Source organism: Pholcus phalangioides, unplaced genomic scaffold, assembly GCF_987345545.1.
Source record: "Pholcus phalangioides strain wild (caught in Gottingen) unplaced genomic scaffold, Ppha-v1.0 ptg000016l_1, whole genome shotgun sequence".
Lineage (NCBI taxonomy): Eukaryota > Metazoa > Arthropoda > Arachnida > Araneae > Pholcidae > Pholcus > Pholcus phalangioides.
The window spans coordinates 13,946,667-13,970,304 of NW_028301609.1; the positions used below are offsets into that span (position 1 = coordinate 13,946,667).

General features: G+C 32.6%; 1 protein-coding gene across 2 annotated transcripts in view; it reads left to right on the forward strand.

Annotated features, from left to right (window-relative positions):
* LOC149075110 (fasciclin-1-like) overlaps nt 1–9,418 on the forward strand; it is a 78,515-nt gene extending 69,097 nt beyond the window's left edge. For both annotated transcript variants that reach the window (XM_089245669.1, XM_089245670.1), the window contains one exon: nt 1,982–9,418. In XM_089245669.1, the coding sequence (XP_089101795.1) occupies nt 1,982–2,196 (215 nt within the window). In that variant the 3' untranslated portion in view covers nt 2,197–9,418. The remainder of the gene's footprint in view (nt 1–1,981) is intronic.
* The last annotated feature ends 14,220 nt before the right edge of the window (nt 9,419–23,638 follow it).

Sequence of the window (23,638 nt, forward strand, 5' to 3'; positions counted from 1 at the left end):
TCACCGATAATTTTGGTGATTTTCTTCGGATTTATATCACTTTTACCGGCGATTATGTATAATACCCAAGCACCCTTGATATATGTATATGCTAAATCGTACTGAATTCATCACATTTGCCGGTTGTTATGCATACTCGTAATTTCATTCCCATTGCCGTGATAAGATAAGATCCTACTTGTGAGCAGAGTCTGAACCGAATATAATGAACTCTGATTTAACGAATTTCCGAGCACCGCCAAAATAACTCCAACAATTAACTCCTATTTTGCAAATTCAGAATTCGGACTTCGATATAACAGATCCTAAACTATTAAACGATCGTAATCCGATATACTGATTTCTAATTTAACAAATTTTATGATTGTCCCCCAACACAACGAAATTTCTCCTGTTTAACGAATCCTACATTCGGACCCATATATGTTCAACTCCTATTTAACGAACTCAACAGTTCGACCTAGATACAACAAACTCCTATTTAACAAATTTTACGATTTTACCCCCATATTACGCATTTCTGTTTAACAAATTATTCAATTCAACGAATTTTTGCGAGTTCTTTTATTTCTTTTCAAGTATTTATCAAAATTATCGGGTATTGGATATTATAAGCATAATTACCGGTAAAAGTGATAATTTATTTAGTATTTATCAAACATACCAAGACGATTTGCGATATTATGCATAATAACTCATTTATCACATTTACCGTAACATATGTATTTATATTATACGCAAGCACATTTATTATTCTTAGCTTCGAACTCCTTTACCATCCATAGTACGCTATATTGAGCTGCTTGAAATTAGTTTGCGAAATTAGCTTTGTTTATTTTTTTTCTATATTAATTAGTAGAAGCCAGGCATAAAAAGCACTGTAGATAACTATGTAGAGAAATTTATAATAATTCAGTTTTAATTGAAATGCCATTATTGAATCATTTTAAAACTGCAGGGGGTTCAGAAATGAACATAATTTCGATTGGATTCGATTGAAATTGCGTGTTTCATTACTGAACACCCTGTATATTCATACAAGAAAGAAGAACCAATGAGAAAATACTTAGGAAAATTAGATGTCAAAAGTGAAACATGTGTATTCAACTTTTTGAGATACAAACTCGGCTATAGTGTCAATATTTGGCATCGCGGGCTGATTCCAATGAAGAATGTTTATGAACCTAGCTTATACCGTCGATGAAAACGAAGAGACCTCGTATATAACGATACATTTTTTGTTGCGTTTGCATCCATTTTCATGGAGTTTTCCCAAAATGTTCCAAGAGACGTTGAGACAATTTTTGTTTGTTAATATACTGAATCAAGCAATTCCATCTTTACTTCAGAAAATCAAAGACAGATGGCACCACGAACACGAAACAAGGGCAACTCGACAACGTGAACACATTAGGGCCACACATACACTCAGAACACACATTCTCCAGCATGTGTCGATTCGTTAGAAATACCGTAGAGGAATGTATACGAGGTGCATATGTACGGTGAATAATTAATCCATTGAAACTTAGTATTTAGAAAAATATTTATTACATGTTTTTTGAGTTGCTCATACACATGACCCGTATACGGGACATTCCCATATTGCCCTGCGGTTTTGCCCTTCCAGACTCTTTTTATATATTAAATTATAAAAATGTCCCGTTTTTCCATGATAATAATCGACGAATGAATTCATAAAATCACGGGATGAATTATAATCTCTACTAGAGTCAGGAATGAAAGTAATTTTCATAATTAACACAGATTGCGCTATAATGAACAAGGCTATAAATATTCAATTGGCGTATTTGTCACATGATCGAACAGATTATTACGAATCAAATGGTCGGAAATACCACCGATCTCGTGATTTTGCTCTACGGTTCTCCTCTCAGAGTATGAAAACATGATTATGACGCTATGTTTCGCCTCGAAAAATGACATTCACGTTCTGTTTTTCATTACTGTTCAAACACAGGAGACAAAGTGTTAGTTTGGGAAGGTGTTCAAGCTCGCATAATCCGCCCCGACGTACATGCAGTGAACGGCGTTATACACGTCATCGACCGCGTGATGATGAAGCGCCGAGATCTCACGAAATCACACGCTTTGCACAGCGCGGCGCTCACCAAAGAGACATTATTCGTTGCACAGCTCTTCCTGTTGGCTTGGACATTGCTGAAGTGCCTATAAAAAGAAGAAGAAGTTAGTAAAGAAAAGAGAATCATATTAGTTTACCTGGTCGTTCCCTTTAAAGGCGGCTGCTGTACTTCGACAAAAATAAAAGTATGTTACTGCCAAATAATTTAAATAAATAAAACACCACTGCCTTTTATCGACTATGCAATAGGTGTGCCTGTGTTGAGCTGAACACAGCGAGGAGCCTAAACTCATCAATTATAATCAAGTAATAATGACTTCGCGGCTCCCTATGGCTTTCATATATATATAGTTCAATTTTCTCTTGTAATATTACATAAATTTATATTTTTTTGAAATCGAGAGTCTACACTTAGCCGCGTAGCAAATGCTTCATGGGTGCAATGCTAGTGAGTTTCTTTTTTCCTAGTTAATCGACGAACACAGCCGTGTTAGTTGCTTGTAAACAAAGTTTACATTCCTAGATGTATACCAGGTATAATAGAGGAGTTTTCAGCGCCTCATGATTGGTCGCAATGAGTGAATACGTTACTTAGAAAAAAGTAGTTGGCGACATTTAATTGTTGGCGTGTTGTTTTTGTTTGATCCATTTCAGCGTTTCTCAACCCCAAGGACCAGTAAAATGTCTGAAAAACTTTACGGACCACTTGTGTCCCGTATTACGGGACATTATTGCAATTTTAGTTGTCCTGTATTTTTTTTTTACATTTGTCCCGTTTTTCAAAGATTCTTTTATTTGAATTTGCAGTATTTATTAAGGTCGTGAATACACAGTGTTTTCATGATGCAGTAGGCCTACATATATAGATAATTTTATGATAAAAATATGACAAAAATATAGATGTTAATTTCTCACATATTTGTCAGGGGTTCAACGTTTTTTCCGCAGTTTTTTCAGTAACTTTTAAAATGCAGTTTTTCTCTAACTTTAATGAATGATTAATAATAATTAATAATTTTAATGAAAATTAGGGATTGTGCCTACTTCCGGCAACATTTTTTATGACAATTGGTTATGTCCCGTATTTGACTCTGTTTAAGATCCTAGGTTACCGTATGAAATATGGTCATCTATAATTTGAATTTTTTTTTTGTGAAATACATTATATTTATTGTGATTTATAGAAGCCCTTTATTTCCCCACCCTTTAGGGACTTTGGAAGTAGTTAGAAAATTGCATTTAAAATAATAAATTGCATTTTTTGGCACAATTTAGTGATATGCCGTCCCGTATTTACGATCAAGATGTACAATATAGCATGAAGTATATTTTTAATTGAACCCATATGGATATTACTAATATCAATGACAACGGTAGAATAATTTTTTCATTCAGGGAGACAGATCATTGAGTCTGCCTACGGACCACCTCTGATCCGCGGACCATAGGTTGAGCAACGCTGATCTGTTTAACTATTGCCGCACTCACAATTTGGTGTGTGAAGTGGTGTTGTAGGTAGAGTGCAGGACTTTCGTGACGAAGGTTACAGGTTAGGATCCCGATCAACTCGCTTAAATTACTTTTTTTCATGCCATCCATCTTCGTTTTTTGACAATCACTGATTTATTTTTCCTAATCGTAATTTCTTTTAAAACAGAAAAATATTTTCAAAATTAATCGAGAAATTGAACAATACTTTTCTGAGAGTTTATGAGGCAATCCTTAAGAATATTTTGATGTGAACGGAACTATTTACTTTGAGAAACGAATTTCCCTAATTTTTTTCTCCCTCAAACTTCTCTTTTATTTAATTTTTTGCAGATTCTGTTCCCGTGGTCAGCGCTGACAGTTGTGTAACTTAAAATTTTAGTAGAAATCGTAATTTCCTGCTAATAATCCACTGCTGCATAAAGTTCAGAGATACGAGTTTCGCCACTTTGAAGAAAAAAAAACTTGCTCATATATAATCCGCATATGTAAATATCATTCACCAACAGTGAAATTTTAGGGAATTGAAGTTTTTGGTCAAGTTTTCATAGAAAAAAATGTCGATTTTTCCACTGGAATTTGACTTCTTTCATTTAGAAAGCAGTGATAATTATTTTGTATGAACATTTTTTTAAATGAAATACAATATTTCTCTTTCAACCTCTCGGCGAAGGAAAAAAAGCCGTAGAAACTGATTTTTGCCGCGGTATTTAAAATTTGAGATTTTTCTAACGTAGAAGAATTTCTTAAAGTGAAGAATATTTATTTCCGTGTTATTAAAAAAAATTCTTTCATTTATACGCAAGAATTTTCAGTTTCACAGTAATAGAGTTAGCGAGTTGTTTGGCGAGGCGCAAGTTTCTCCAAAAGCTCTGCCCTCCGTGGCGTTTTGTCATCTTCTTTACTCGTAGCGAACCAATCACATCGTGCTAATCCCTCTGGTATAACTAAGAATGTAAGTTTTATAATTACGCAGCCTGATTTATGACCTACATAGAAATTTATATTTTGTGTTTTTACTGAAATACATTTATTTCAAGAGTTTATTTATATTGGATTACATTTTCAACATCAACTGTTTAATTTAGTAAGAACAGAAATCTCCACTTCGTTATTTGACTAGATTGCCATAACGTTAAATATAGCATTTATTTGTTTTGCATTCTATTTTTATTTTCTGTACAAGCAGGTCCTTATATAAGGACAATAATTAGTGTGATGTAACAGAAATTCTAATTAAGCCTATATTGCTCTTTTATATTCATTATTAAACTATTATAACTGTCGATGAGACACATCGATATCGCAAAAATCCATTTCTGCTTGTCTTTTTCTAAACCCAATCTAAGATAAATATTATGTAAAATGTCTCATAAGAAAAATTAATTTAGGTTTTTGAGATAAAAATAGCAATCACGACATATTGAAAAAATTAAAAAGAATGTGTTAGGTGTAACAGAATTACGATTAAATTTTTCCAAAGTTTTTAGTGGTTATTTCGGAGTTGAAAGTATAATAAGCTGGTTAAGAGTTCGGCATCTGCGAAAGTTTTGGTTACCGTCAACCGGGACAACTTTGCCACCTTTCTCTTCTTCTTCCCACTGCTTTATTGGCTGATAATGTACAGAAATGCTTCAAAACCATCATAAAACATTAGTCTTGATCTCTATTCTCACAATCTGTGGAAGCATGACAAATTTTCTCAACTTCCGTCCTTCGCCGCAACCTCAAACATTCTACTCGTGACATCCGACTTCTCTGCCACCAAACTTATATTTCTCCCGTGTCTTGTACATTTAGGAAAGCCTCATCAGGTACGTTCGGGAATTAAAAAAATAATGCACTATATCAGTCGTGCAACACGAACTCACCGTCTCCACAGAATTGAGTGAGTTTGCCAACGATGTGTACATGACACTTTTCTTCGCCAAAAAACTTTACTACAACAAACGTTCCAAGCTGTAGTTGTTTAAGAACATTTTTCCTGGACGATGGTGACATTCGAAATTTTATCATGTTCGTCTATGGTTGAATCATGGCCATCTTCACAGGGAAGAATGGGGAACAGCAGGAGTGACGAATTATTGTCCAAGCTCTTGGGTAGGTCCTGCATCTCACTCTGAATGTGATACAGATGTGTCATGAAGAGAAAACACACAATCAGATTTATCATTGCTGTGATGGTCATTCCCTCTGATTTTTCTTCTATTTACGAGTCTCCCCAATCTGGCCCGCTGTAGACGTAATAGAAATAGATTGACCCTTCTCCATCAAGAGTGATTCGCCAATGGATCCTCCTGGTGCCGCATCGATTCTCCGTCTTTTTTCTTCTGTGGACTCCGGCTGCAGCGTAACATCATCGTAATTTCCATGTCTTTGGCCGCTGGACTTGGTGCTAATGCGCCTTGGCATCTGAACGACTTCTGAAACAAACACGAAACATGCACAATTTGTATGCATGAATTTGAGAAAATGACGAACCTTTGTCTAGGTTGGCAAAGTTGCCCATTTTCAACAAACGTCTTGGTGCCACATTGCCACGTGATATTATTGAACTTAAATACAATTTAAAATTTACATTTAAACGTGATTGTGAAAGTGGATTATATGCGGTATCAAGCAAATCAAGTAGTTTTTATTTTCCTTTGGACTTAACGGACAGGGCGAAACACTTTTGTAGACTACTATAAACTAATGTTCTTTAAGTCGAGAATAAAAACACTGATAAAAACCTGTAAACAACTGGTGAGGCGGAAAACGAGCGAAAAGGCTGTCCTTCAATATCTTCTCTGTGCAATGGAAACATTTTCGCTTCTATTAGTTGCTTCAGGGAATCTTTGGCAGTGCGCACAACATAATATTTTTCAAAAACTGAGAAAGTTGTTCAGGTTGACGGTAATACAAATTCTAATCATAGACACGAATATTCGAATCAACTTTCCATCAGCACTATGTGTTGATGAATCTCTCAGCTTTAGTTGTTTTTCACGCCATCTATTGTAAGTATTTTTTTGAATTGACAAAGTTTGTGCAACGTCTCTCTCATAATCTCTCTCTCTCTCTCTCTCTGTGTGTGTGCATCTTTCGAAACAGAAAGTTCCAGGGTCACATGTAATGAATCCAACAAAACGATTTTTTTTTTCATCAAGCCCATGTGTTAAAACAGTGGTTCTTAAACCAAGCGTCATGGCTCCTTGGGATGACTCCATCCATTGCTAGGTGCACCACGATGAGTTGTGGTTATAAAGATGTGCCATTCAACACCATGAATCAGTTCTTTGCTAGACTATTTTCGGGAGCATTCGGATACATGTCCACTGGTTCAAGGTGGCTCGTGAAAGGCAAAAGTTTGAGAACCATTGTTTTTGAATTTGTCACATTACTTTTTTTTGTTATCTCGTCATCTATTGATAAATTTGCTGAGATGATTTTTTTTCTGTCAGTTAATAAGATTCAGCAACAAAAAATATTGGTTTTCCTCAGCGTCAGTGGATTTTTATGTTTAATAGTGTCACAAATCGCTAAATCTACTGAATTGACTTTATTTGATCATCGCCATCTATCGATGGATCTGTTCAGGAGATTTTGACTATTATTTGTTGATGTGTGTTTGTCTCGTTCTTTTTTAATCAATATTTCTATCTAGCAATGAGTCTCAATTTTTTCCATCATTTTATGTGTTGATGGAAATGTCGGATAAGTTGATCGTAAGTGCTACTGAATGTCAGAGGTTTTTAGTGCCATCTGTTGATACACTTAAATAAGTTAGTGTTTTTACATGTTTAATATAAAATTTTGATTAATTTAAACATTATTTGCTGCAATATCATAATGTTTGATGCAAATTTGAACTCAATTTCGATATTAAAACTGACTTTATTCGTTTGTCTTCGATTACTTTTGTTAAAAGTTATTTTATTTCGTATTTTTAAATTATGCAGAATTGTAAAAGATTCGATTAGTTTCCATATGTAGTAATAAACGCTGGTTGTAACAGTATATTCGTTATTACCAGTAAATAGTTCCCGTTGCTAATCTGACACGCAAAGTGTTAAGGTTCATCGATGAGCAGATCGTTACGCAATCAAAGTAACATTTTACAAGCAAAGGAGTTTTCAGATGTAAATACTGCTGCATTACTTAAACAAGTAAAGTTAACAAAAATTCTTTCTACGTAAAAACAATAATAATTTTTTTTTCATTATATACAATACGAATATAATTGTACGAACAATATTACATATAAGCAATTAAAGTACATATATAACTATAGAGAACAGTGTTCTTCAGCGTTTTCACAGCTGCGGACCGGAAGAAGTGTGAGAAATAATTGGCGGACTGGCAAAAAATAAGAAATAAATAATTAATAATTTTTAGACCGGTAAAAAATAAAGAGAAGGAAAAATAATTTTTGGCCACAAACACACATTGATGTGTTAAAAGGGGAGAGAAATATATATACATATGTATTTGTGTATATATAATTCAGGACCCGTAATAAAAACAAATATGTGTGTGTGTGTGAGAGAGAGACATAACTGCAGACCAGCAAATATAACTATTAAATGGGAGAGAAATAATTTGCGGACCAACAAACATATTGATGAATAGGTGAAAAAATTTCAAGACTCGAAATAAATAAATAGGAGAAGTAACGGCTGACCAACAAAAATAAGTATGTGGGAAAAGTAATGTATGGACCGAAAGAAATATTCATGAATGTGAGAAATAAATTAAGGACCCAAAATAAATAAATGAACAGGGAAAATAAATTGAGGGCCCAAAATGAATAAATGAATAGGAGAGATAAATTGAGGGCCCAAAATGAATAAATAAATAAATAAATAGGAGAGATAAATTGAGGGCCCAAAATGAATAAATAAATAGGAGAGATAAATTGAGGGCCCAAAATGAATACATAAACAAGAGAAATAAATTGAGGGCCCAAAATGAATAAATAAATAGGAGACATAAATTGAGGGCCCAAAATGAATACATAAATAAATAAATAGGGGAAATAAATTGAGGGCCCAAAATGAATAAATAAATAAATAAATAGGAGAGATAAATTGAGGGCCCAAAATGAATAAATAAATAGGAGAGATAAATTGAGGGCCCAAAATGAATACATAAATAAATAAATAGGGGAGATAAATTGAGGGCCCAAAATGAATACATAAACAAGAGAAATAAATTGAGGGCCCAAAATGAATACATAAATAAATAAATATGGGAGATAAATTGAGGGCCCAAAATGAATAAATAAATAAATAGGGGAGATAAATTGAGGGCCTAAAATGAATAAATAAATAAATAGGGGAGATAAATTGAGGGCCCAAAATGAATACATAAATAAATAAATAGGGGAGATAAATTGAGGGCCCAAAATGAATGAGAAATAGTTAGCGGAACCAACAAAAAACAAATAAATGGGAGAAATAATTTGTGAACCTGCAAAAAATAAATACATGGAAGAGATAATTTTTTTACCGGCAAAAAATGAATGAATGGGAAACATAATTTGAGGACCGACAGAAATATTAGAAATAATTTGAGGACCCAAAGTTAAAATAAATAGAAGGGATAATTTGCGGAGAGCCAAAAATAACCATGGGAAAATCATTTTCGGATCGCCAAAACTAAATGAATAGATTAAAAATAATGTGTGTGGGTCGAAGAAAAGTAAATGAAAAATAATTTGTGGGCCGACAAACATATTAATGAATGGGAGAAATAGATAATTTGAGGAACTGAAATAAATAGAGGAAAGAACTACAATCCGACAAAAATATGTATGTGGGAGAAATTGTTTGCGGACCAACAAAAGAGAAATAAATGGGAGAAACATTTTGCGGACAGACAAATATATAAATAAATGGAAGAGATAATTTTCTTCTTAGCCGAAAAGAATAAATGGATAATAATGAAAATAGTTTAATAAAAAATAATTTGCGGACCAACAAACGTATTGATGAATGGGAGAAATAACTGTTGACCTACAAAAATAAATATATGGGAAAAATAATTTGCGGAACGGCAGAAAACAATAAATAGGAGAAAAAAAGTTTATGGACAAAAATTATAAAATAAATGGGAGAGATAATTTCCATTGCTGCAAAAAATAAGTAAATAGGGAATATAATTTGCGGACCGAGAATGAATAAATACGAGTAATAATTTGCGGAGTGACAAAAAATAAATAAGTGGGAGGAATAATTTTCGGACTGCCAAAATTAGATGAATAGAAAATGCAATTTGTGACCCAGAAAAAATTATTGAATGCGAGAAATAATTTGTAGACCGACAAAAATAAGTTTATCAGAAAAATAATTTTCGCGGACCAACAAGAAACAAAAACGGAAGAAATAATTTGAACCGATGTAAAATAAATAAATAATAGAAATAATTTTAAGACCGCAAAAATCTAAATATAATTTGGTGATCGACAAAAAAACTGATGAATGCGAGAAAAATAATTTGCAGACCGACAAAAATTAAGAAAGGGGGAATTAATTTGCGGACCAGCCAGAAGCGAATTAACGGGAGAAATAATTTGAACCGACATAAAATAATTGAATAATATATATATATAAATAATTTGAGGACCTACAAATAAGTGAATGACAGGGAGAACTAATTTGCGGACTGGATAAAATTAAATAAATACAGTCCGCAGACCTGCTGACGGCTAACACAGTATAGAAACTAAGACAGTATAATGTTTGATAAGTCTAAAATTACGTATTAGGCTATAAGAAATCGATCAATTTTTTTTGCGGACTTATAAGAAATTCTCACGAACTGCACCGGTCCCTGGATTATCGGTTGAAGAAAACTGACATTGTATTGGAAGTTTCCGAACCAGTGGATTACTCGATATGGATTTTAAGTGAGAGTAAATTGTTACATAAAAGACCAATCAAAATGTGCCGCTTCTTGACGAGATAATATTTATCTGAAATTTTATTTATGCACATAAATGTGCACAGAAATGTGACTAATTAAATATACAAAATATATATTACTTATATATGAATGCCTATGCACTTGTTCTAGATTATATAATGTGATATTCTATTATGTAATCGCCGATATTTTGCAGTAAAAATGAGTTTGGAAATGCGTGTTTGGTGATTTTGCTGAGTTTTCTTGATGAGAAACTTCAATTATTTTCATGATATCATATAAGAGAAAAAATGATGTTACCTTAGCAACTTTTAATTATTTAAAAAAATGAAATATTGAATTCAAATTCGGTTATAACAACGTCGTTTGTAACGAACCTTGAGTTATAACGTCAGTAATTAGTGATTTGGTCTGATCTATATTGAGAATAATATTTGTGAACCTTACTTATAATGTCGATGAGAATGTCACGATCTCGGATATAACGACACATGTTTATCATTTTAATGAGTTTTTGAGACCTATGGATAAAAAAAAAATATATATTTTTTAAATTTTGTTGCTTCGATGTTCTGCTAATTAACATTACCCGTATACGGGACATTACAGTTTTTTTTCCGTGATTCCGTTTTCTCTGACTTTTCCCATTGCAAAAAAAAAATGTCCCGTTTTCCCTGAGATTTTTCAGGACGAAATTCACTTCAATTATTGATCTTTACTAGAATGAGAGATGGAGATATTTTGCGTAATATATAAATTGCGTAAAAATGAATTTAACTATAAATATTCCCACTTATTTTCCATGCTATTTTTTCCTCCGTGAAATAAAGTATAAATCACTGCATATTTCCTAGTTCTGTATTTCTCGACAAGGGTAATTCCTTAGCCAATTTCTCGAAAGGTTGGTAATATTTTTCGCGAGAATTGGTGATATGTTGTACTTATGATGCCGATTTCCGCTTTCCTCTCGATCAAATATGGTCATCCTAATCATAATAAAATAAGAGTTTGTTGCACAACATTTGATTTCATCTGATTACATTCTTTGTCAAAAATATTTCTTGATAACGAAAACTCGATTATAACGACAAAAATTCACGGAATCTTCGACGTCTTTATAACCGAGTTTGACTCGCAATTCGCCATCACCCAAATTGATCAGTAGAGTTTATAAAACGCCTTTGGTTATCAATTATGATTACTCGCATATTATAAAAATGCCTTTCTTGTGTGTGATTTTATAGAGCGATTAATTTTGTTTCCCTTCCGAATAATGATAAAAAGCCAAAATTGAGATAGAAGTGATGGTACATGAAGAGTGATGGTACTTTTTTCATTGTATAACAATATCTCTATCGGCTTATATATAGCTACGTGACCTGATAATTGAAGAACACGGATATAGAAGACTATGGGAAATTTCCGAATCAGTAGTGCGCTTGATATGCATATTAAAGTGAGAGTAAATTATTGCAAAAAGACCAACCAAAATGTGCCGCTTGTTGAAGAGATATTTATCTGAAATTTTATTTATGCACATAAATGTACACAGAGATGTGAATAATAAATATAAAAATATTATATGACATATATATATATAAATGCCTCTGCACTTGTTCTAGATTCTATAATGTAATATTCCAATATGTACTCGCCGATATTTTGCAGTAAAAAATGCGTTTTGAAATACGTGTGTTTGGTGATTTTTTTTTGAGTTTTGTTGATGAGAAACTTCGATTAACAATTGTATGATATCATAGAGGGAAAAAATTATGTTACCTTAGAGATCTTTATTTAATTTTGTGATCAAAAAATGAAATATTAGTACACGCAGGAAAAAAAATCGTAATTTACCACCATTCGCCAAACTGATCAGTGGAGTTTACAAAACGCATTTTGTTATTACTTGCGATCACTTATATAATGAAAGTGTTTTCTTCTCTCACCGGATATATTACTATATTATAAAAAAATATATTTTCATGTAATTTTATAGAGTGGTTTTTTTTTGCTCCTAATAATGATAAAAAGGCAAAAAAAAAAATTGTGAAAAACGTTTTTTTACATCACTTTAGCCTGATAATTACTTTTTAAGAATATGAATTATTATACATATCATATATATGGAGTGATAGCCTTTTTTTTCTTTGTGATTGGATAATGAAATTCTTTGGGATTATGTAGCTAGCTGCATGACCTGATAATTATGGGAAATATTTTTCCATTTTATATTGTTTTATTTTTTAACATAAGAAAGAAGAATTTAGTTGGGATAGTGCTAAGTAAGAATTTTTTTTTATACTTGTTAATAGACAATAAATAACACATATCTTATGGGGGGAGTTATTCAGTGGAAATATTCAGTGTTTAAGACAGGGTACGGTCTATATTAAATTTTGGAATTTAAACGGATTAAATTTCGAAATGAATTTAGTTATAAAATTTAACTTTTTTTTCATGTCTTTACTGAGGTTTGATATTTATGCCTGAGTCAGTTTGCTCTTGCAAAAGTAATATGACGTTGTCCTAAGACGATTACTGACTGAGATATGAAATTTTAAAGTTTGTTAGGGGATTCGAGGGTCGTTTACGACAGCAAAATGCTTTGATTTTTATTTGCGACTTTGACTGGTATGCCAATGTTTCGAAGAAAAAAATTCATTTACCCGTTTAATGTTTCTGACGTAATATTACGTCGGAAGCTCTGGAAGATATACAAACATCATTATTTTGCTTGCTAAGGTATGTGCGTCGATTTCAGATAAGGCAACCTCGATATTTTTTGTTTTAGTAGATAAAAACACGTGTTTTTTTCACTAGAAATCATTTCTTCTTTTGTCTATGCTTGTATTTTCTTGAGGGTCGTACGTTATAATTTAGTAGGGAGAGGATTTAAAACTGACTAGTGTGTTTTCAAATTAGAAATGATATCAAGTACATTATGCAAAGGCGTGTTATTGAAAATATTGGGAGTGCTGAAAAATATTGTTGGGGGAAGGTGAGGGGTGAACCCAAAATTCCTCTATAGGTATTATCAAGATGGTGTTATATAGATACTGAGTGAGATCGGGCTCATATATCGGATACAAGTTTAAGCCTACGATAATTCGGCATTCTATAGTTCGCTAGTAGTTTGTTTGACATTGGGTGGTCAGATATCCCGGTTTTCCGGGACAGTCCTGGTTTTTTGCTATTAAATTTAATGTCCCAAAAAAAACCGTCAGGACACCTATTAGTCCTTTTTTTTGCGCAATCAAAGATCAAATGAAATGGAATCATTTTCAAATACAGTCCGCTCCTCTTAGGGCGGTATTCACCGACATGGTTTAAACTAGTCACAATTTTTTGATAAGTGATCGACACGGATCGGTTAAATTCATGTTTTTAACCAACCTATGTTGATCTCTTATCCGAAAATTGCGAATACGCGCCATAATCGGATTACTGATAAAATCGTCTACAACTAAAATTTCTTTCATAAACGCAATGTTGATGTTCCCCGCTTATTAGAATAAATATTACGTCGGTAGATTTTTAGCTATTTTTGACTCTTCCCACGTCAGCGAAAGTTCGTCACCTATGGCCCTTACGTCGTACCTCGTAACGCTCATTTGGATCACAGACGTACGCGGATGGGGTGGGGGGGGGGGAAGCGGACACCAGTCCCCCCTATTCCCCCGACAATCAAAATTTTATTTATTTTTTTTGGTTCAAAAAATGCTTAAAAAAATTAAGATTTTGAAAGAAAATACCTTTACATGTTATAATCAATTTCTGTTCATTTCCATGCTATTTGAAGGCTAATTAAGATTACAGTTCATTTGAGTGACACGCGGCACACTTCCAGAGCACTTAAAGGACCCGCTTAACATTTAACGGGATCACTAAATTGGGTCTATAGAGTACTTTCGATGGGGGGAGGGGGTATTAGTTCAGGTGCCTACAAACTAGGGAAAGGTTTTTCTCGTTTTTGGCAGACTCAGTATATAAAGATGCCATTTGGAATACCTTTTTTTATAAAGAGTGGTTGATGACGTAAGCATCATTCAACCCCCACCACCTACCGTCATCAAAAGTCAGCAAACCCGGAACCCGTTCCTCCCTATGCCGGCGTAATATACTTGAATGTCCCCTTAACGCCCCTCACGCTCCTGGTGGAAAATTAAAATTTTATAATTTGCTCAACAATGAATTCCTTTAGCGTGAAAGTACCATAATATCAATATTTACTTGATTTATGATATTTTTTTGCGATTCGAAGTTTCTGTTTCCGAGCAACGGTTGAAAAGAAAACGGCTTGGTAGAGGACTTTCTGGATAAGCAGTATAATATACAGGGTGTCTTACAAATAACGTGAATAACGTGATCCACACGTATTCCCAAGGGATCAGCATGATCCGTCCAGGGATTTTGTTAGTGTTAGTAAACATCCATGCCCAAACCGGGATTCGAACCCAGACCTGCACAGTGAGAAGCTAGTTCCCTAACCACTCGACTGCCAGGCGGGTTTTTAAACTATATCTATTCGTAAATAGTTTAAAAATTAATAACAGTTGAAGGAATTGGTGTATTTGAAGGAGGTTTGTAAAAAAAGTTTTTTTCAGGAAAGAAGATTTTTTTCTGCTCAGAAAAAAAAAATCTAGTTCAATTTTTCCCTAAAAGCGGACGCTGCACGAAACAAATAACTGAAAATATGCAAATAAGAGTCCTATAAAATGCAGAGTGTACGATTAACAGCTCATTTAAGAATTTTCCTGCATTGTGCGCTTACATTAGGTTTTAATTGGGGAGGGGGTGATCATTGTTAGGCGAAGCACTATTGGTGAAGTCGTTTTTATCTCAGCCACGAATTGGCTGCTGGCACTCTCAAAAGAAGAGATTGCAGAAATGTTAAGGTAGACTCAATAAAGTTTCTGAACCATGCTGCGTCCTCTACTGACAAAAATTTGAACTATTTTTTTTTTTGTGCACGAAGAAAGTCACTGGTAAAATAACTCTTTTGCAAACTGCATTCAAATATACCAATTCCTTCAATTTTTAAGAACTTGAGAAATATTTACTAGTTTATGGAACATCTTGAACTTTCATTAATTAAAACTCTTTTAAGATCTCCATCTTTAGGGAATCTTCAGGTTGATAAGTATAATATACAATGATATACATGTGAATGGTGAAACTGAAACGAATATAGATTCTGAAAATGGTGGATTTCGTTTGATTTGTTGTTTTTGTTATTGCGTATGTGAACCGTTCGAAATTCACTTGATGATAAGTTATGTTTTGCTACGAACAATAACGTTAATGCAAGGAAATGTGCACTACTCAAATATGTAAATTTGAAAAAAAAAATTCGATAAAAGTTTACTAGATGAAAGGAAGAAAGCGGTATTTCCTTTTCAATTTTTGAAAAAAAAGTCGAAATTCCCATTGTTTAATTCTGAATTTGATGCATAGCCTATATTTAATTTGAGAATATGATAACAAAAACTTTGTATCTCTATTGGTATATTTTTACCAAAAACAACATTTTTCTTCAAAAATTAATATTTTAAAGAAGTTAATGTAAAAATGGTTCAAGTATTAGATATACTGTTATCAAAATCGTTTTTAAGATCTACATTGTTGAAGGAACTTTCCAGTCAGGAAATAAATAGCGAAACACTGCAACGAATATAAATTTCGTAATTTTTAAAAACGTCATCTTTTTTTCATTTTAGCGCAGTGTTTCCGAAAGTAAGCAATATCAACCTTCCCCCCCCCCCCCACTCCTGGTGGACGATGGAATAGTCAAGGGGGACGACAGAAGCTATGGTGTACTTGAGTTGGGGGCGATGAGAGAAAAAAAGTTTCTGAAGAAGGGGGCGGTGGAATGAAACATTTCGGAAACTGTTTCAGCGTATACGGCTCATTCTAAATCTATTCGACAACAGTAACTATTATGCAACGAATATTGATGTGTTGCAGTTAATGAAAGGAAATACGTATTACTCAAATTACTAAAATAAAAAAAAATCGTTTGACATTTTTGTATGTATTGTAAGACTATAGACCTAACATAAACGTTACGTAATTAGATACTAACGCTAACTGTAAGACTTACGGATTTAAAATATTCGTTCTTTTCTTCAATTCAAGTACAAATTGAACGATATTCGCTATTGAAATGCAGCTGCCATCGATTCCAGAGAAACGGATTCATATTTCAAATGAAATATAAAAAGTGACGCATCATTTCTCTCCTATTTCTATGCAATATAACGTAATATTCTTATTTTCGAGAGTTGTCATTTCGTTGAGTGGTTACATGCGAATAAAACAGTGTAATATCAGATAGCAGATCGTACAGGAAAGATGGGTGTTATATACAAAAATAGAGAGCGGAAGTTTTTTTAATACTTTTATCCTATTTCCGAGGGGAATTTTCTCTTTCAAGGAAATAAACAGAAAATACAAAATTCCGTCTCTTCTCTATTCAAGAAGCATCTAATCTGCCATTGGAGAAACAAGCCTCACATCAATTTTAACGAAGCCATCTTTTCCATTTTATTCTTATATATTTTTATACTTATTTATTTATATTTATTTATTTTTAGTGGAAGTAGTTTTGTTTTTTCGGTTTTACTTTGAGATGCGTTTGTTGGGAACGGGAAAAAAAGTGTAATATTTTTTTTCCGTGGAAGGACTTCCATTCTGAAAATAAAAAAAAGTCCTTTTTTACAGCTGTATGTTTAATGTGTTTGTTTGTCTGCTACCATCAGCAAAAATATCTTTTACTTTGAAGTAAAAGTAATATTTAAAAAAAGGAAGAGGGAAAAGAGAGTTTACTACTACTACTTTCTAAATTATGTACGGATAAAAACACTTTCTGGTATGACTTTCCGAAAAGCCCCGTATTTCTCGCCCCCGAGGCGTGTTTCCGATAAGGTCTTTCTGCTTCGTGCATCCTTCCATGAATTCATGAGTCTGGCATGAGAAAAGAAAGAAAAACATGAAAAACATGGCAGCGGTGCTGTTGGAAACGTGGTACTAGACTTCGGATCCCTTAAAGAAATTGGTACCGACTATCGCTGGAGGAAATAAAACGACCAAAGAAATAAATTACGTTTTCTTGTTGCTCATTTTTCCTTCTTTTTTTGGTTACATGCAATGGGGCTAAATTTATTTATTTCTTCGATTCTATTTGTGGTGTTGTTGGTATTTTCGTTGATGTACTACATGCACTTTGTTTGCGTGAGGTGCATTTCCTCACCTCTTTTATTCGTTCGACGTACGGCGTGCCCAATAAATTCGTAAATAGTTTGAAAAATTCATAAAAAAGGAAGGAATTTGTATATTTGAAAGAGTTTTCAAGAAAGCTTCTCTCACCAAAGGGGATTTTTTTTGCTGGAAAAATAATTTGGTTCAAATTTTTATGAATAGTCGATGCTGCAAGATACAAATAAACTGAAAATACACAAATAATAATTCTATATAATGCATTGTGTACGATTAACGGTACATTTCTAAATTTTCCCGTTACTGTCGCATACATAAGATTCCAGTTGTGGTGTTGACATTGGAGAATGGAACATTATTAGGGAAGTTGTTTTATCTGAGCCACGAATTGCAATCTGAAGCTGTAAGAAAGTTTATGCCATAGAAGAGGTTGAAAAAGTGTCCAGTCGAATTACCTATGGAAAGCAATTACCTTTTGTGTTAGATAATACAATTGAAAGTTGACGTAGATGAACCCGAAATTGCGAAAGAACCACGGCTATACGCGTTTCGGAACTTATGAAGTTCCTTCATCAGTAGCAGAAACAAAAAAGAAAATCTTATAGCGGAAGTTGCTCTCTGTTGTTGAATGTAGACGAAATAGTCGAATTAAGAAAAAAAGCGAGTAACTCCCGCTATAAGGAGTTTCTCTTCTTTGTTTCTTCTACTGTTGAAGGAACTTCATATAGTCCCGAAACGCGTACAGCCGTGGTTCTTTTGCAGTTTTGGTTCATCTGTGTCGGCTGTCAATTGTACAATCACCTATGGTTTGTTTTCTTACAGCGCCCTCTATATACAAAGTTTGAACAAATTTTTCCATTAATGCACTAAAAAAAACCCCCACGGCCAGAATAACTTTTCCACGAACTGCAAGCAAATATACCGATTCCTTCATATTTTATGATTTAGAAATAATTATGAATTTATTGGACACCCTGTACTTTCATTACTTTTTTTTACGATCAGCATAGTTAATAAAACTTTTAAGTTTAAAAATAATTGGAAAAATTAACTGAAATTAATATAAATTTGAAATGGAATTTCATTTTATTAGTCGTTTTAAATGGATTTGGTAATAATTAGTGTAACGCAACGAGTGTTAATGTATTGCTGTTAATGCAAGGAAAAACGTACCATTCAAATTTATAGATTTGGAAAAAAATGTTCTTATAAAATTGTATTACATTTGATAAGACATAAATTTAAAATATATATTCGTTTATTTTTTCTTCAGTTTGTGTACAAATTTGGACGATTTTCGTTTTTTTTACACTGAATGCGGTCATCCTTGATGCAAGAAAAATGGATTCATATTTAAAATAAACTATAAAACTGAAGTATTACTTCTCTTTTATTTTTATGCAATATAACGTAATATTCTTATTTTCGAATAAAATAGTGTAATGTCGGAGACCAGATCGGACAGAAAATATTTGTGTTGCATACAAAACTATAGAAAGCATTTGTTTTAATACTTTTATCCTATTTCCCAGGAGAATTTTCTTTTTCGATAGAATAAACTCAGAAAATACCAAATTGTATTATAGTATTTTATTATGAGAAATATTAAAAGCTGAGGGCAGGGAAGGGTCTCAGTTAATTTTGGGAAGTATCTAATCTGGAGCAATGAAATATACAAACTTGTCCAAGGCAGAAAGGCATATTTGTAAAATTTTGAAAAAAAAATCTAAATCGTCCATTCTTTAATTCGGTATTTATTATGTATTCCACATACAATTCGAGAACGATGACCAACTTTGTGTTTATCAGTATATTTACAGTTTATAATAAAAACTGTTTTCTACATAAATTAATTTTTCAATGAAGTTATTGTAAAATTGAATTAAGTGTCAAATATCCTTTTATCATGATTTTTTAAGATCTGCGTCGTTGAGGAAACTTTCAAGTCAGGAAATAAATAGCGAAACTGCAACGAATATATATTTTATAACTTAAAAACGTGATTTTTTTTTTTCCATTTTAACTCGGTGTTTCCCAAAGTGGGCATAACTGCATGGAATCGTCCAAGGGGGTGGTAGAAGCTACGGTTTTAACACAGGATCCTATGAATTACTTGAGTTGGGGGGGGGGATGAGAGAAAAAATTTCTGAAGAAGGCGGTGATGGAATGAAAAGTTTGAGAAACTATGTTTTAGCGTACACGAGTCATCTAAATCGATTTGACAATAATAACTGTTATGCAACGAATATTGATGTGTTGCTGTTAATAAAAAGAAATCCGCAATACTCAAATTACTAAAATAAAAATAAATTTCTGAAATTTTACAATGGGTTGTAAGACCATAGACATAACTATATTACGTTATATAATTACATACTAACGTTGGTAACTAACAACGTAACTACCACTAACGGTAAAACTTGCATGTATAAAATGTTCGATCATTTCTTCAATTTCAGACAATTTGAACGATATTCGCTATTCAAATGCAGCTATCATCGATTCAAGAAAAACGGATTCATATTTCAAATGAAATATAAAAAGTGACGCATCACTTCTCTCTGATTTTTATGCAATATAACGTAATACTCTTATTTTCGACAATTACCATTTCGTAGATTGGTAATATACGAATAAAATAGTGTAATGTCGTATAGCAGATCGTACAGGAAAGATGGGTGTTATATACAAAAATAGAGAGCGGAAGTTTTTTTAATACTTTTATCCTATTTCCGAGGGGAATTTTCTCTTTCAAGGAAATAAACAGAAAATACAAAATTCCGTCTCTTCTCTATTCAAGAAGCATCTAATCTGCCATTGGAGAAACAAGCCTCACATCAATTTTAACGAAGCCATCTTTTCCATTTTATTGTTATATATCTTTATACTTATTTATTTATATTTATTTTTAGTGGGAGTAGTTTTGTTTTTTCGGTTTTACATTGAGGTGCGTTTGTTGGGAACGGGAAAAAAAGTGTAATATATTTATTTTTCGTGGAAGGACTTCCATTCTGAAAGTAAAAAAAGTCCTTTTTTACAGCTGTATGTTTAATGTGTTTGTTTGCTACCATCAGCAAAAATATCTTTTACTTTGAAGTAAAAGTAATATTTAAAAAAAGGAAGAGGGAAAAGAGAGTTTACTACTACTACTTTCTAAATTATGTACGGATAAAAACACTTTCTGGTATGACTTTCCGAAAAGCCCCGTATTTCTCGCCCCCGAGGCGTGTTCCCGATAAGGTCTTTCTGCTTCGTGCATGCTTCCATGAATTGAATTCATGAGTCTGGCATGAGAAAAGAAAGAAAAACATGGCAGCGGTGCTGTTGGAAACTCGGTACTAGACTTCGGATCCCTTAAAGAAATTGGTACCGACTATCGCTGGAAGAAATAAAACGACCAAAGAAATAAATTACGTTTTCTTGTTGCTCATTTTTCCTTCTTTTTTTGGTTACATGCAATGGGGCTAAATTTATTTATTTCTTCGATTCTATTTGTGGTATTGTTGGTATTTTCGTTGATGTACTACATGCACTTTGTTTGCGTGAGGTGCATTTCCTCACCTCTTTTATTCGTTCGACGTACGGCGTGTCCCATAAATTCGTAAATAGTTTAAAAAATTCATAAAAAAGGAAGGAATTTGTATATTTGAATGAGTTTTCAAGAAATGTTTTTTCACGAAAGGGGATCGAATTTTTCTTAATAGTCGATGCTGCAAGATAAAAATAACTCAAAATACACGAATAATAATTCTATAAAATGCAGGGTGTACGATTGACAGTTCATTTCTGAATTTTCCCGTTACTGACGCTTGTATAAGATTTTAGTTGTGATGTTGACATGAGTGGGCGGATCATTATTAGGAAGTTGTTTTACTTCAGCTATGAATTGCTGCCTAATGTCTGTAAGAACGTTTGTGATACAGAAGAGGTTAAAAAAAGGTTTGAGTCGAATCAAATATGATTTGCTTTCTTGCAGTCCTCTATGTACAAAAATTTTAATAAATTTTTCTGTAATATACCAAAAAAAAAAACCTTCGGCGAGAATAACTTTCTCTCAAACTGCATGCAAATATACCGATTCCTCCATATTTTACGATTTTCGAAATATTTATGGATTTATGGGACACCCTGTACTTTCATTAATTAAACCTTTTTAAGATCAGCATTGTTAAGAAAAGTTTTAAGTTTAATAATAATTAGAGAAACAACTGAAAGTAATATAAATTTGGAATGGAATTTCATTTTATTAGTCGTTTTAAATTGATTTGATAATAATTAGTGTTTCGCAACGAGTGTTAATGTAATGTTGTTAATGCAAAGAAAAACGTACCACTCAAATTTCTAAATTTAGAAAAAAATGTTCTTGTAAAATTGTATTACATATAAAAACATAAATTTAAAATACCCGTTTTTTTTTTCTTCAGTTTGTGTAAAATGTGGAACGGTATTCATTTTTCTTTTTCACATTGAATGCCGTCGTCACTGATGCAAGAAAAATGGATTCACATCTGAAATAAACTATAAAAACTGATGTATTATTTATTTATCTTTTATTTTTATGCAATACTGTTTAACATAATATTCTTATTTTCGGGAGTTACCATTTCGTGGATTGGTTGTATACGAATAAAATAGTGTAATGCCGGATAGCAGATCAGTCAGAGAATAATGGTGTTGCATACAAAAATATAGAAATGATTTGTTTTAATACTTTGTTTTTTATCCTATTTCCAAGGAGAATTTTCTTTCTCCAGGGAATAAACTCAGAAAATACCAAATTGTATTATATTATTTTATTATCAGAAATATTAAAAGTTGAGGACAGGGTCTGAGTTGATTTTCAGAAGTATCTATTCTGGAGCATTGAAATATGAATTTGTCAAGGAAGAAAAGGCATATTTCTCTAATTTTGAAAAAAAAAATCTAAATCGTCCATTCTTTAATTCAGTATTTGCTATGCAGTCCATATTTAATTTGGGAATGGTGACCAACTTTTTGTTTATCAGTATATTTATTTATACTAAAAAACCTTTACTTCATAAATTAATTTTTCAATGAAGTTAATGTAAAATTGTCAAATATCCTTTTATCAAGATTGTTTTAAGATCTGCTTCGTTCTGAAAGAAATTTTCAAGTCAGGAAATAAATAGCGAAACTGCAACAATTGTAAATATTTTAAATTTAAGCAGTGATTTTTGTGTTAGCCTATGTGAGTCATTCTATAATGACTTTTACTAATTAGTGTTATGCAACGAATAATAATGTTTTAGTTGTTAATGCTAGGAAGTCAAATTTCTAAACATGAAAAAAATCACATAAAATTTTACTATGTGTGGTTAGACTTACGGATTTAAAATATTCGTAGTTTCTTTTCAATTTGAGTACAAATTAGACGATATTCGTTTTTCCATATTGAATGCCGCTGTCATTAATTCAAGGAAAACCGATTTATATTTCAAATAAACTATAGAAACTGACGTATCACTTCTCTTTCTTTTTACGCAATATAGCGTGATATTCTTCGAGAGTTGTCATTTCGTTGAGTGGTTATAGGTGAATAAAATAGTATAATACCGGATAGAAGATCGGACAGAAAAGATGGGTGTTATATACAAAAATATAGAAGGGATTTTTTAAAATACATTCATCCTATTTCCGGGGGAATTTTCTCTTTCAAGGGAATAAACGGAAAATTCAAAATTCCATGTCTTCTCTATTCAAGAAGCATCTAATCTGCTATTGGAAACACGGGCCTCGCATCAATTTATATAAGACACTTTTCTATTTTATTTCCATTCTTTTTCATTCTCTTCCATTCTTATTTATTTTTAGTGGAAACAGTTTTATTTTTCGGTTTTACTTTGTTATTCATTTGTCATGGGGAAAAAAAAATTGCAATATTTATTTTTTTTTTTCGTGGAAGTA